This window comes from Plectropomus leopardus, chromosome 10 (genome assembly GCF_008729295.1).
Source record: "Plectropomus leopardus isolate mb chromosome 10, YSFRI_Pleo_2.0, whole genome shotgun sequence".
NCBI classification, from domain to species: Eukaryota; Metazoa; Chordata; class Actinopteri; order Perciformes; family Serranidae; genus Plectropomus; species Plectropomus leopardus.
This window is the reverse complement of record NC_056472.1, coordinates 27,666,490-27,681,000: the sequence shown is the minus strand read 5'-3', so window position 1 is coordinate 27,681,000 and position 14,511 is coordinate 27,666,490. Positions and strand designations below refer to the sequence as shown.

General features: G+C 36.6%; 1 protein-coding gene and 1 non-coding gene across 2 annotated transcripts; one reads left to right on the top strand and one right to left on the bottom strand.

Annotated features, from left to right (window-relative positions):
* Positions 1 to 4,862: 4,862 nt before the first annotated feature.
* On the bottom strand, positions 4,863 to 13,977 carry dhrs12 (dehydrogenase/reductase (SDR family) member 12). Its single transcript, XM_042494679.1, has 10 exons — positions 13,454 to 13,977; positions 12,022 to 12,155; positions 9,668 to 9,750; positions 8,710 to 8,802; positions 8,544 to 8,625; positions 7,461 to 7,522; positions 7,188 to 7,292; positions 6,996 to 7,086; positions 6,187 to 6,324; positions 4,863 to 5,233 (listed from the first exon to the last, which is right to left on the bottom strand). Exons 1-10 carry the CDS (start codon positions 13,516 to 13,518, stop codon positions 5,121 to 5,123), a joined length of 966 nt encoding a protein of 321 aa, XP_042350613.1. The 5' UTR covers positions 13,519 to 13,977; the 3' UTR covers positions 4,863 to 5,120.
* trnal-caa lies at positions 13,853 to 13,961 on the top strand. The gene is made up of 2 exons: positions 13,853 to 13,890; positions 13,916 to 13,961. It is a non-coding gene; the product is annotated as a tRNA-Leu (tRNA).
* Positions 13,978 to 14,511: the final 534 nt, after the last annotated feature.

Below are 14,511 nucleotides of genomic sequence, written 5' to 3'. Positions count from 1 at the left end.
GGACTTAAACTGTCGCAGTATACCGGCTGATCCTGGTTTCATGTGCTTCACATCAGCGACACTGTGTGTTCTTGTTATCATGTTCAAGAAGCAAAAGAAATCATCTGAACTCGTCAAACTGATATCAGTAACACTTTATTGGGCATTATATTACTCGAGATAAAAGTCATACACACATCACATAGGTGCACGGCTATCAAAAAACAGAGTACGTGAGAAAAAAGGTAACATCTGCACACTTGCATCAAGTCAGAATTCACAAAAAATCATTTTGACCTGACGAAGATCCAAGTACGATCGCCACGTTGTCTTGAATAAACTGTGTCGAGGAGTAAGTGTGCAGGTGTTCCCTTTTTCCTCATTATGTTCCTCTGAGTGACGCTGAGGAAAGTGTTACTGCACATCCCTTAACCCTTTGAAACCCAAACAAATTGGCTTGATTTTTTCCAAAAACGTGGAAAAAAGTAATGAGCAACTTCACAAGAAATGACCCAAAAAGGAGCAAAAGAAAATGATTCAAAAGTAGCACAAAAAAAGTCAAAGAACAAAAAGGAAATTCCCTGAAAAAAGCACTAAAATACAAAAAATAGAAACAATTATAATACATTTTTTCTGTGGCCTAATTGTAAATATAGAATAATAAATATAGATTTTTTAAATATTTTCCCTAGTTATTTGTTGATTTTTTATTGATTGTCTCTCTCTCTTTTTTAAAGCTAATTTTTAGGGTATTTTTTTTACATATTTTTTTTGCAATTTGCTGGACATTTCATGCCAAGTTGCTTATTGCCTTTTTCCCGATGTTAATGACAGTATCTAAATGTCCACTTCGGTTTTTGTAGTTAAAGTTTGCGTGCATGTTTGGCTAAAGTTTCCAAAGACACAAAATATATCAGGCTTAAATTTGGGGAAGTGTGCATAAATTGTTTCCATTTGATATAAAGATGCAGCCATAGAAACATGCAGTCTTTGATTTAAATATTACATGGATTATGACTTCGATACCGTCAAATCTGTGGAGAATTATGTTTTCTCTTAAAGTTTACGGAAAATAAAGGTGGAAAATCAAAAGATATTTAGAGGTTAGTTCATTACAGCGATGGTAATGCTGTTATTCTGGACTCTTTTCATGATATTTTAAGAACACACAGTTTTTGCCTAAATCCCCTGAAGTGCTGAGTACACCTGTCGGGTGTCTGTAAATTAACCAATCAGACCGCTTGCTGATCCTCGTATGTTCTCTGCTGTTTTGTGAGATTATTTATTATTCTAAGCATGGTCTTAATGTTTCTGACATGCAAACGCACATATCATCAACTTAATCAGTGGCAGCACACGCGTCGTGTATCAGGACTGAAAGGAAACTAATGGACCTTTGATTTTGTTCTCATCCGTCTCAATACTGTATACAGACTTTTACGTCAATGCACTGGAATCAAGAAGCCGAAATTAGTCACAAATCGCTGCTGTGAAGAGAATTTATGATTTATTTTTTTCGTGATTATGAGTTTTTTGCTTTAATGATCAGATGGTAACTGAGTTGAATTCTTCGGATTTTCAAACCCCACTGAATATTTTCCAAAGATGTTTGATATAGAAGACTGAAAATAAGGTTTATGTTAAAGAATTCATTCAATAACAGAGAAATGAAAACTTTAGGCTTGACTGTTCATGAAAAAAAGTTTGTCTGCACTTTAATATCTACCCATAAAGGTACATTTACACAGATATAGCAGCTGTTTACTCATGAATGTGAACCTGTGGGTACTTTACCTTAAAGAGATAGTTTGGATGTTTTTGAAGTGGTCTTATCCAAATTTAGTGTATTACATACAGTAGTTGGCAGTCAACTTGCTCTTAGTTTGGAGAAGCAGACATGCAGGATAAGCATTGTAGTTCTGTGGACGGTTCAAATTTGGCACAAACATGCACTTGGACTTAGTGATGAAGTGATTCGATTTTGGCGGTTAAATTCTAGTTCTCAGTGGCGTCTGTCTTTGAAGAGAGCATATAACTGCTTCAGTTCCCCAAATGGAAATCACTGCCTAACAGCAAGGTGGAGCCATTTAGATTTTTCTGAATATAGCGATGCTGAGTTTATTTTTAAGGCGGCCGAAATACCTTTTGTTGCTGCACCTGTCCACAGCAGTACATTGCATAGCTCCTGTGTCGGTATTCCTGCCTGCTTCTCCAAACTGTTCGTATGACATCCTACAATTTGGCAACCTACGAGTGATCACAGGTGTAAAAAGTACGTGGGTTATGCACAAATTAATGGCTCATCTGGGGCGATATGTACAAATTTTGGTACGTTACTTTTTGTGGGAAAACATACGAACAGAGCATGAGAAAAGCCTGCGGAAATACACACTGACTGTGGATAAGTACCTCATAAATCCCCGCTTCAAATATCTGAATGATCCCTTCACAGGACCCTATCAGCGTTTTTCTGAGGTTTCAGCTTGTTAATTATAGTACAAATCATGTATTTCTTTGCAGACCAGTTTCAAATGCATGGTGTACAGTTTTAGGTCTTTGGGCTGTGCTTTTCCAATATGTTGGTTTCCAGCTAATTGATTGTCATTCTGGGCTGAAATAATGTAAAATGATAGCATAGCAGTGAAAAAAAACCAGCAGCTTGTTTTACAATAATCACCTGTGATCAAGTGAAGTGTGTGAGATTTAAAAGAGCAGAAATGTGCAAAATCACAGGTGGCGCCTTTAAAGGTTAAAACCCAGACGACACAAAGTTGTTCGATAAACAAAACCTGAACATTTCATCTGAGGCCAGTGGTCTATTTTTCTGTTGCAGGCAGATAACAGACGTTTTGTGTGTTTCATTGTGTCCGTTAATGTAACCGTGTTTGTACGAATGACATTAAAAAAGCTGGTTCGCCTACTTGACAAATAAGGAGTCTGTTTTTTTTTTTTATCAGATCACACTTAACAAACGGTAGATCTTTACAGAAAATAAATTACAAAGCAGCTTCTTTTCCACCTTTTTACTCTGATACATCCTCCTCTGCAGCTGTCAGTTTCCTGTTACACTTTTTTTGTGCCGAAAATCCCTCATTTTTTTTCAAAACTCATTATATTGAAATGAAGAAATTAAAAAAACGATTTGTTACTTCACTACATTGCTATTTGGGGATCATTAAAAGGCTTGTTCATAAAATTTCCCTCCACAAATGAAATGCCTCTTTGATAATAAGTGTGTTTTCAGTAATAAACAAATGCTTCTTTGATGATAAATATGCTTATGTATGGGGATTGTGGATTATATTGTGTTTTAATAAAAATAAACCAATAAACGATAATAAAGCCTGCAGGTTATGAGGTGGTTGTTAGGTGTGTAAATTTCTTGCATGAAAAGCACAAAGTAGTGCCATGATGCAAGCGACCTTAAGGAAATGTGTTCTTTAACCCTTTAAAACCTGAGTAAATGGGTTTGACTTCTTCAAATACATGAGCAACTGAAAGAGATGGCCCAAAAATTTGAAGGAAATTAGTAAAAAATAAAATTAATAAGACTTGAAAATAAGTGAAAAATAAAGTACAAGTAAGAAAAATAAAAAGCAAAAACTCATTAAACTCATTTTCTTGTAACCTTTCACTGATTTCTTGCAATTTGCAGTACATTTCTTGCCATGTTGCTTTTTGCCTTTTCTCTGAAAAAAAATTTACTCATGTTTTCAGGGTCAAACAGCTTGTGTAAGGCATCTCATCACAGTACAAGAAAACTGATGGTTTCTAGGGGTTAATATTCCCTACACCTAATTTCAGAACGCAGAAAAAAAAACTCAAACAGGACAAAAAAAGTCAGCAACAAAGTCTCAAAGTGGACAAAAGACCAGAGCTTCTGTCTGACGGTGTTTGTGAAGATGTGGTGTGCACGAGCTGAAAGGATCAGAGCGCCCTGAGTGTGTGTTTCTCCTCCTCTCTTAAGCTCTCAGAGAAGGCGTCGTCACATCCTGATTGGCTCAGAGGGAAATCTGCACCAAGCTGCTCACGATTCTTACTCAGGAGTCAGAACTTCACCTGCACGACAGGTGATCCCAATCACCCTCCAGTCACCCCCAGAGAAACGTCACACTCACCGTAAAAACAATCAAGAGAAGTGAAATGACAAAAACACCAAAGAATGAGTCTCCAACAGTCCCAAAAATGCAGAAATAAAATAAAAATGCATCTTTTGATTCAGTCTGTGTCACATTAGGTGAATAAAAGTCAGTCTTGATGAGTCTAATATGGGCTTTGTGTATCTACTCTGAAGAGGAATAACAAGAAGAAAGGGAAAAAAAGTATAAATATATTTAATTAGATAATGACAAACATGAATCACATACGTGTTATCAAACAGACACCGAAATTAAAGAAAGTATTTTACTGAAATTAATATACAAATTTGCATTTTGTGTCACATTTATATTAACCTTTTGAAACCTGGATCTTGTGCTGCATTCGGACGCCTTTCGTAATTATTTTAACCTTTGAACTAATTGAGCTAATTAGTTTGATCCCCCCCCGACAACATGGTTGAAAAGGCAATAAGAAACTGCAAAAAATGTTCTGCAAATTGCAAGATATCAGTCACTTTAGAAGATTTTTTAAGAAAACATTTCTAATGATCATAATCATATATAAAAATTTAATTATTTTACAGAATTATTATAATTTTTAAGCTCTTTATTCCCCCAGGTCATTTCATTCATGTTTTCACTTTGTTTATTTTTTTTTCTTTTACTCTCCCACTTTTTTTTGTTTTTTTTTTCTTTGCTAAATTCCAGGTAATTTTCTCAAGTTGCCTTGTTTTTCAAAGCCAATTTTTTCCAGGTTTTAAAAGGTTAAAGCACTAAACATTAGGCTTAACGAATGCAGCACTCAACATTTTACATTTGGCGTATTTAAAGAAGCGGATTTTGATTTTCCTTCAGCCTAGTTTTGTTCAGATAAAAAACCGAAACAACCAAACAAGATTCTTCCTTCCAAAAGACAAACTTTGACAGTTTTCTTTACAGTATCAACCAAAAATGTAAAAACGCGTCCGGTACTCGATTGATGATTGTGTAAACATTAGTAAGTATTGAGGAGTGTTTGGTTTTAAGTGCATTTTGGGGGTATTAAGGTTTGAACTTGAGGGCGAATTCCTCCAGCGCCGCCAGCAGCTTCTCCTCCTCCTGCGCTGTGGATCTGGACGAGGCCAGCGGCAGGTGTGTCGCCACCGCTTTACGATCTGGAAGAAATTTTATGGAAATATGTGAGACGTCAGCAGGAGAGACGCTGAACCATAAAAATGAGTTACACATGACGCTGATAACCAGGGAGCTGATACAGAAATCAGGATTCATTTGCATTTAAAAGTGTTGCAGTGTCATAAAAACACGAACGTTAACGAGGCATCTACCTCGATTACTGAATTACTCGTCGTTATAAATGTCACAGTCGTTGTCTTTGCTTTACAAGAAGCCTTTATTCGGTTCAGTGCTTTAATATCGGCTCTTGCATGATGTTAAATCTGAAGCAACATCATTTTTCTTGTGCTGTTTTAAGATGCCATTCACAGGAAGTTAAACCGTAAAAACCTGAGCAATTAATTTAAAAAAAAACAGGGAAAAGGCAATAAACAACTTGGTAACAGATGTTTCAAAAACTGTAAAGAAATTATTTTTAAAAAACTTAGGCAAAAATAAAACAGTAGGGAAAAAATGCATTTATAATAAATATACTTATATATTTAAAATTATCTACAAAATTATCATAATTTTTTGATAATTTCCATAATTCATTTTCATGTTTTTTTTCTTTTCATTTTTTCTTTTTTTTTTTTTTAACTTTTTTTTGTTTGCTAATTTTCAGGTAATTTTCTTTTTTTTTTATTTTGGGACTATTTCTTCTTTCATTGCTAATAGACTTTTCCCCATGGTTTAAAAAAAAGTCAAACTTAACTGTACGTAATATATTCTGATTATGGATAAATGCCTCATACAACCCCACTTCGAAGAATCCTAACTATCCTTTTAAACTCTCCTTTAAGTGCTGCTTCATTCACTACTGAGAAAAAAAATCGTTATTTTAGCTGCTAAATGCTCAACAGCTGGTCACTGGTCGGTCGAGGCAGGTGGTGTAAAGTTGGTTACAGGAGCTTTTCACAGAGTTTTCAAAGACTGAATGTGATTTGTTTCTGACCCTGGAAGAAGAGTCCGCTCGGCTGCTTTCTGGCGGCCGCAGATGCAGCGAGCCACACGGTGGTGTCGGCCCCCATGGCCTCCGTCCTCAGTTTGGACTGCATTCTGGCGTGAAATGAAGGCATGGACGTCTGGACGGCTGCAGAGGGAAAAACAGAACTGTGAATCACAGAGGAAACGTTTTCTGTCACATGTGGGTGCTTTTCACATTATTTAATGTCAAATAAATGAAAGCAGATGCTGCTTGGTCTCACAGCTTTTTATTGTTATTATCAACCCTTTAAAACCTGAATAAATTAGCTTGATTTCATTCAAAAACATGCATAAAGGCAATGCGCAACTTAGGAAAAATATGACCCAAAAATTAGCAAGAAGTTGGCAAAAAGACCCCCCAAAAAACCCTGAAAAACTGCAAAAATAGGGAGGAAAAAACAATGAAATGACCTGTAAAAAGTGCAAATATAAATAAATAAAATAATCATGATAAAATCAAACATAAAGTATATTCTCACTGTACTGGTTAGTTTTCTGGATATTTTCCCCTAGCTTTTTTATTTTATTTTTTTTTTAAATAATTTTCTTATAATTCTCTCACTCTCTCTTTTTTTTCTACCTTTTACAATTTTTTTTCATTTTGCGACATATTTCTTGCCAAACTGCTGATTGCCTTTTCCCCCACGTTTTGAAGAAATCAGAACAATCTGCTCCCGTTTCAGAGTTTTAAATGCTTGTTAAAGGCATCTGAATGCATCGCAAGAAAACTGATGTCTATCCAGGTTTCAAAGGGTTAATATCCTTTATTTCGTGTACCTGGTGTGTCTGCCCAGCCAGGGTGCATGGAGGAGAAGTGGATCTCTTTGTGCTGGGACGCCCATCTCTCTGTCAGAATCACCTGCTGCCTCTGTTCAAAGTGACGACACAAATAAAAACAACCCAAAAAACATTTCAGCAAACACGGACACAAAATGCCAGAATCACACCGTGTTGTTGTAAATCCTTTACTTTATTCTGAGCGTAGGCCATGGTGCCGTCAAACGTCCCCTTCTCAAACTGGAGGTCGTCCACGTTCAGCTTCTGTGTGAGCATGCCGCCTGACGACACGGTGACCTAAAACGAGACAGCTGAAAATATGAAATTCTTCTTATAATGAAGCAGAATCACACAAACAGTGTGAGTCTGCGTCTTCATACAGAGGGTCTGACTGACTGTTAAAGCAAGTTTCTAAAATGTGTTCGTGTGTCAGAATTCAGACGCATCGACTTAAATTCAACCCACCACTCTCGGGTCTTCAACCGTCTTCAGCGCGGGTATCAACGCCGAGGTGAGGATGTACGTACCTGAAAATAAAGGTAAGCACGGAGGGAAGTTCAGCAGCTTTTATCTGCACAATCAAAACTTAACCACCAAAACTGTTTTGTTTTAAACACTTAGTCCATTATTTTTTTATTTTACTTATTACGGGACCACGGCAGGTCGGGTGTAACATCTCGACAATATGTTATGAGAGCGACTCACTGACTCAAAGAAGAAGAACGGTGGCCAAAAATGTCCCCAAATTGGGAAAATAATGAGATTTGGGAGCTCCTCCGAGCAGGGAACGAGATCAGCCCCCACGTAACAGAGAGGGTAAATAAATATTATTGCCATGTTATGCTATTGTTGTTGTTTACTGTATATAACTGCTTTTAATGTGCAATTAATGTCATATGAACTCTGATGTTGTGTGTATTTTATTATGTATTTTAGTTTAGTTTATTTTATGATTCTTTTTTTTTACTTTTGTAAAGTGTCTTTAAAAACCTTGAAAAGTGTTCTGCAAATAAAATGTATTTTTATTAATATTGTTATTTCTTCTTTTTCTCATTATTATTAAGGGCTGCTGACACAGCTGTCGAACGCAAACCAACTATCTCCAAAATTGCTCTTTTTCAGAAAAAACGCAGTGTTTTTAAAAGGATCCGGTGGAGACAGCACGTTTAGTCACAAGCTTTTTGAAATGATTTTCATTCGTTGAGAAATAGTAAAACTCACTGACAGACGTAGAGGGGGACCAATAAAATTAATTTATGAAAAAAAACTGAAAAAAGTGACACCTGACAACTGACAACAAAGATATGTTATTCGTCACGTGTGAGGCCGACGCTGTCGTGTTAAACGTCGGTCACGCCCCTTTTGGCTCTGCAGTGTCGACATGCTATCTAAAATCACACACTGGAGCTGCAAGACGCCCCAGTTGTTTGGTTCTGTGTAAAAATGCAAAAGGCAGCATAAAGAGGAGCCTTAGTGGTGGAAGTATTCAAAAAGTATTGCTCTGGTATACCTAAACTCAGGTGTAGTATTTAAAAATACTTTTCTTACCGAGCGTATTTGTGGCAAAGTTTTTCTCCACACCCTCCTCGGTCAGCTCTCTCTGGTTCACCATGCAGCCGGCGTTGTTAATCTGGTGAACACAACAAGTGTTGAATTATGACACAAACCGGTGTGTGTAGATAACGGAGGAACAACACATCTACGTAACACCTACCAGCACATGAAGGGTGTTGCTCTGTGAGAAGTTTTGGGCGAACTCCCACACTTGTCTCGCGCTGGACATGTCAACCACATGGACGTGAACGTTCTGGGAATAAACAGGAAACATAAATCATGAAATAATTTAACTTTCTGTTGAAATAAGAAGAATTTATAATTCGATTTTTCCTTGTAAGATATACGTTTGTAGGACTTTTGCTGCTGGTGGCGTGTAAAGCTGATCGATTAGTTACTTTGGATAAAAGGAGTCAAAGTTAATGAAATGTAAAGTGTAACACTCTTTCCGGGAGTGAACTCCTCATTGCTCAGGACAATTTCTGGTTCTGGTTTAGGCTCAAATGACTCCTCTACAAAAGGTTCAGGAGCTGGCTGGCGCTCCTCTGTAGATCCAGCAGAGACCTGCATGATTATTGGGGCCGATATTTGGTGTTTCCCCAATTATCTGTATCGGCATTTTATGCGAATGATCGCCGATGAAATTAATTCATTAAAAAGTGAAAATAAAGTGTCAGCATGGGAGGAATTTTCACTTTATAAAACCTCAGGGAGTTATTTTTATTAATTAATTTTTTTATTTCAATTTTCATTCAATTGCTGGGAACTTGCTGGATATGATGTTATACCTTTAAGTTTTGATTAAAAATTTAGATTTAGAATTTGATTTAAGGCATTTAAACACGTTTTGTGTTGGAGTTTGTTATATTGCAAATACTAATTATTGATAGAAAGATTTTCATTTTTATTGGAAATGTATATGTGTTCCCAATATCGGTTATCTGTCTCATTAACTACTAATAATAGCTAACGGTATCAACCCTGAAAAACCAACATCAGCGTCATTCAAGTTCAGTCAATTTAACCCCAAATCATAAATTCGCAAAGATATGGCACCCTCTATCTTTGAATCTTGATTTAAATAATGAAAATTATCCTTCTTTTCTCCTCTTTCTCACCTGATTTTTACTTTTTTCCACAATTTCTTCTTTGGCTGCTTCTGCCCGCCCCTTGTTTCGACACACCATGTGAATGGTTCCCCCTGCAGACTCAAAACAAAAACACATCAGTGGACAAGCCAGCAGGGACTTACATTATAATTAAAGGGACAGTTCACCCCAAAATTTGAAAAAAGTATATTTTACCCAAGATAACGCAATCGGTAACCGAATCACAGCGCAGAAGGAAGCGTGCATCTACTGCTGGCTCACGTCGCTCCACTGAGCGTGCTTAGATCGCGGCTCAGTGGAGCTGGACGCCATTAATGTTTATGTCTCGAGCTGTCATGAGCACCAGCCTCTCGTCCATGACGAGATGCACACTTGCTTCTGCTGCAGTTAGTGTTTTATGGTAAGAGAAATATGAGGAGTAAGACAGTGCAGACTACAGTGCACAAAAAGCACGACTTAAATGTAAAAATACCAAAATCCAAATTCACATAACTGCTACAAAATGCTCTGATTCGGCCTTTAAAAATGGACATCCTGCAGACAGCAGCGGGATATTGTTGTTTGCATTATCCTGTTTAAATAAGTCTAAAATAATTTAAACGAAAAAGCATAATAGCTGGAGTTTTATTCTTTTTGCAGCAGAGTTTAAGCTTCTGCCATCATTACGTATGGAGCAAAACCATGCAGCGGCGTCAGAGAAACGAATGATGAATCTTTGCACTCGGCTTATAAAAAATGAGCAGAACTCAAAAACTAAATAGTGTACATAGTTCATGTGACCTACGGAATATTGAGAAATAGTTTGTTTATGTTTCTGCATTTAAAAATATTTTGCATCGATAAGTTTTGTGTTTTTATTTTGTAAAATCTGATTAAAAACATCAGATTTTTGTATTTTTTATTTTCATTATTTCAATACTTGTATCAATTATTACAGCCTATTTACTAAAATAACCATTTATCATAGGTTGCACAGATTTTAGAGATATGAAGCAACTGATGATAATACAAAAAAAAAAAAAGACACCATAATGAGCAAAAAAACAGTGCAGGTGTGACACCTACAAATGTATGCTCACAATTGTCAATTTGGTTTGTGTGTTTAATATTTTTCTTTTTAAAAAAAAAAAAAAAAAAAAAAAAGCCACATTATATGTATTTATGTTTGTAATATTTTTGAAGGTGCAGTTACTAATGCCACCACAAAGGGTGCTCAGTAACCATAGCAACCATTTGTTGTGGTCAGGATTCCAGAGATTTCGTTGCTCAGGCAGAAAACGGCCTGCTGAAAGACACAGCTAACGTCTCCTGTCTCTACTTTCTGTAAAAAACAGGTTAGTAATTTGGGATACTTTATTACCAAAACATGCTGAAGGCTGTTAACACCGTCTTTGTTTTGCTTTGATAAAACTGAATGTGTAAAATTGTTGTTTTGGTCGTGTAAAAAGCTTTAACGTGTCCTAACGGCAGTTTGGCTAGTTTCCATATAAGCAGTGAAACACAAATTGCGGCCTTATTTTCGTTATTATCTTTATTTTCATCAAAACTCCTTGACGTGCACTTTTTTTCACAGTTGTGTAAGTTAGATAACATGAAAGCGAGTTAAATGAGCGCAAAGTGGACAGTTAGAGTGGTCAAGTGTGTATTAATGTAAATATTGTGTTGTTTACGTTTTCTAATGTGCAGTAAACCATATAGGAGGCTGAATTACAACATTTAGGTGCATTTTGAAGCTGCTAATAAGCAGTTACTAATTGTGAGACATCTAAAACCTTAAAACAGTGTTTGGTAACTGAGATATTCCTGTTTAAAAGCAGATTAGTATTCATCAGCAGTCTATCGGCAGTTATGTTATTCCAGAGTTCATGTTATGAACCTGTGGAAAAGTGTAAATGCATTAGTATAAACTGTGAAAATGGAGAATTATTGTGAATTGAAACAGATATTTGTTAAGGTTTATTTTAAGAAAAAGAGAGAGAAAAATCAAAGACATGAATTCTGTGAATAATGACAGAAAACTGCCTGCTGTGAAGACACAACTAACGTGTCCTGTCTCTACTTCTCCTGTGTAAAACAGGACGCCACCTGTTACAGGAAGCAGAAGGCGTGAGGCCTGTAACATAGGCACTGGCGGACCATTTCTATTCAAAGGGTTAAAAGGGTTAAAAGCCAGGCTAGAAAGGTAAGGTTAAAGATATCGACAAATTACAGCCGCTCTCAGATCTGCAGCAAATTTTCAAACAGCAGAAAGAATGAAAAGCTTAAAAGTTGCCGCAAAAAGTATCTTAAAGAGGTTGTGAGAGAGAGGCGCGTCTTCCTGCATCACTACAGACGCGTCAGACGTTACGTCGGTAAACACTCACCTCGGTTGGCTATTTCCTGCGCGGTGGCTTTCCCAATCCCACTGTTGGCTCCTGTGATCATGAAGGACCTGCCGCTCAGGTTCACATCCAGGTCTGCTGGAATAAAATGCTTCGCTGCAGCTTCATAGCCGCTCCTGTTAAAAGAGGAGTTCAGTTACACACAACACACACTGGCACCATATTACCACACACACATCTGGTGAAATACTGAGACATTCTGGTCTGCTGTTTCCTCCTGAAGGCTGTGACACTGACAGAAAGGACATATGAATGGTGCTGGAGCAATGAGTCAATTAATCAATCATTCATAGACAAAAAGCAAAATGGACATTTGGACATGGAGAAAATGCCTACAACTTTATTTTACAGCTAATGTTTCAGTAAAACATGCCTTTCCAGAAACTTGTGTTGAATTTTTACATTTCTGATGGTTCTTGGACACAAAATATGTCCAAAATGTGTCCAAATTTAAGAATCACTTGTTATGTCGAATTTAAGTTTTTGCCAAAATTAAACTGTTTGCACGAACTAACTAGCAAGCACGGCAAGAGTGTAAAACCAAGGGTTTTTTTTCTCAACTCCAGGATTTCAACTTCAATTTAATAAAAAAAATAAAACATTTTAAAAGCAAACGACTAATTTTTGGTGGAGAGAGGGTCATGCATTTTCCCCCAAGTCACTCAGGGAGGCTCAAGAAACAAAAATTCAAAGAATGTGAAAAACAAGATAAAATATATCCTCCAATGTGAAGTCACACCCCATGCACCTTTCTCCTCTGATAAATAAAGAACAGTCCCTTAAACATACAGTGCAGCACTGTGCAACCATTGCTGGTTAACTCGTTGAAACCTGAGCAGTTAAATAAATAAAATATAAACACAACGACAAAGAAAGTGAAATGAAAAGTAAATGAGCCATAAAAAGCGTTTAAAAATAGGCAAATAAAAATTTTGTAAAATAACTTTAAATATGATTATAACAAGAAGAAATGTCGTTTTCTTCCAGCTTATTTTCTTTCAATCTAGACATTTTCTCTAGCTGTTAAAAAATCTAAATCTACTTGCTTGCAATTTGCAAAACATTTCTGAACAAGTAATTCGTTGCCTTTTTTTCAATGTTTTAACGGAAACTGCAGCACTTTTCTCAGAGTTCAAAGGTTTAAATACTTTAAAAAGGCGTCTGAAAGCAGCACAAGAAAGGCGATACTGCTGCAGGTTTCACAGTATTATTCTACACACTATAAAACCATATACTACCTGAATATTATCCTGATATTATTACAAACAGCAACATGTGGTTAAAACTTGAGGGTGCTGACTTAAAGACACCTCTCCAGGTGAATACTACATTGTTGCGCAAACCACGAAAGCTGCAAAAGATTGGAGTAAGGTTACTTAACGTTGAGTAAAGTCTCAGTAGAAAATACACTTACTTTGTGTACTCCTGCAGTCCTTTCACAAACCAAACGGCGTTCCGGTAAATCGACATATTTCTCATAAACACAAACGTGTCTGCAGGCTGTTGAGTTAAATGTGGAGAAGAAAACACGGTTTAAGGTCTTCGTTTCATAAGGATGACAGGCGGGTGGTTATGTAGTAGGATGGGCGCGGGAGTCACGTGTTTGACCACCGGAAGTGCATTTTAAATGACTTTCTGGCGCCCCTGCTGGATATTTACGGCGTCAACAGAAAAGAAATAGCAATGCGGGGGCCACAGAGGTTAACTACATATAATACCACATATACATTTAATGATAATATATCAAAAACAGAACCGGACTCGTCAGTTTGTAAATATTTATATGTTTGTTCCGTCCGCTTGTAACGCAGTTGTCAGGATGGCCGAGTGGTCTAAGGCGCCAGACTCAAGGTGAATCCTTCCTGAGAAACGGGACTTCTGGTCTCCGAATGGAGGCGTGGGTTCGAATCCCACTTCTGACAATACCTTTTGATAATATCGTTAAAGATTCCTGTGTGATATCATCATCATCATTTCACCAAACTGCACAGATCTGACAAATCCTGAATCCATAGTAACTGGTGAAAATACGAATAACAGTTTATACTTTAAATGTCTATTTAAAAACATGGGATTAACTGACATGGGATTAAGTAAGAAAAAAAGAAAGTTAAAGCATGTAATTTTAAAATTATTTCTCTCTCTCTGATGTATATTTGTGTTACAGTTTTAAATTTTTTTTAAAAACTGTTTTCCCGATGTTTTTGAAAGAAATCAAGCCATTTTTCCAGGTTTTGAAGGGTCAAATGATACTGTTATTTGTACATTCATTTTAATATTTAAACCTTAAAAACCTGTTTAACAGCAAAGTTAGATGTGTTAGTTATGTGTTAATGAATGAATGAATAAATATTAGTAAATTATCATATTACTAACATTTATTCATTCGTTCATCTCTGAATGCACGACTTCCATTTTAATTTGATTGATATATTTTCCCATGTTGTCGGTTGTGTGCTCTGTCTCTGTTAG

Coding starts and splice junctions, on each gene's coding strand:
- dhrs12 (XM_042494679.1), bottom strand. CDS start 13,518: ATGAGAAATATGTCGATTTACCGGAACGCCGTTTGGTTTGTGAAAGGA. Junction 8,803..9,667: donor TGGAAAAAAGTAAAAATCAG/GTGAGAAAGAGG, acceptor GTTTATTCCCAG/AACGTTCACGTCCATGTGGT. Junction 7,087..7,187: donor TGGCCTACGCTCAGAATAAA/GTAAAGGATTTA, acceptor CACTTTGAACAG/AGGCAGCAGGTGATTCTGAC.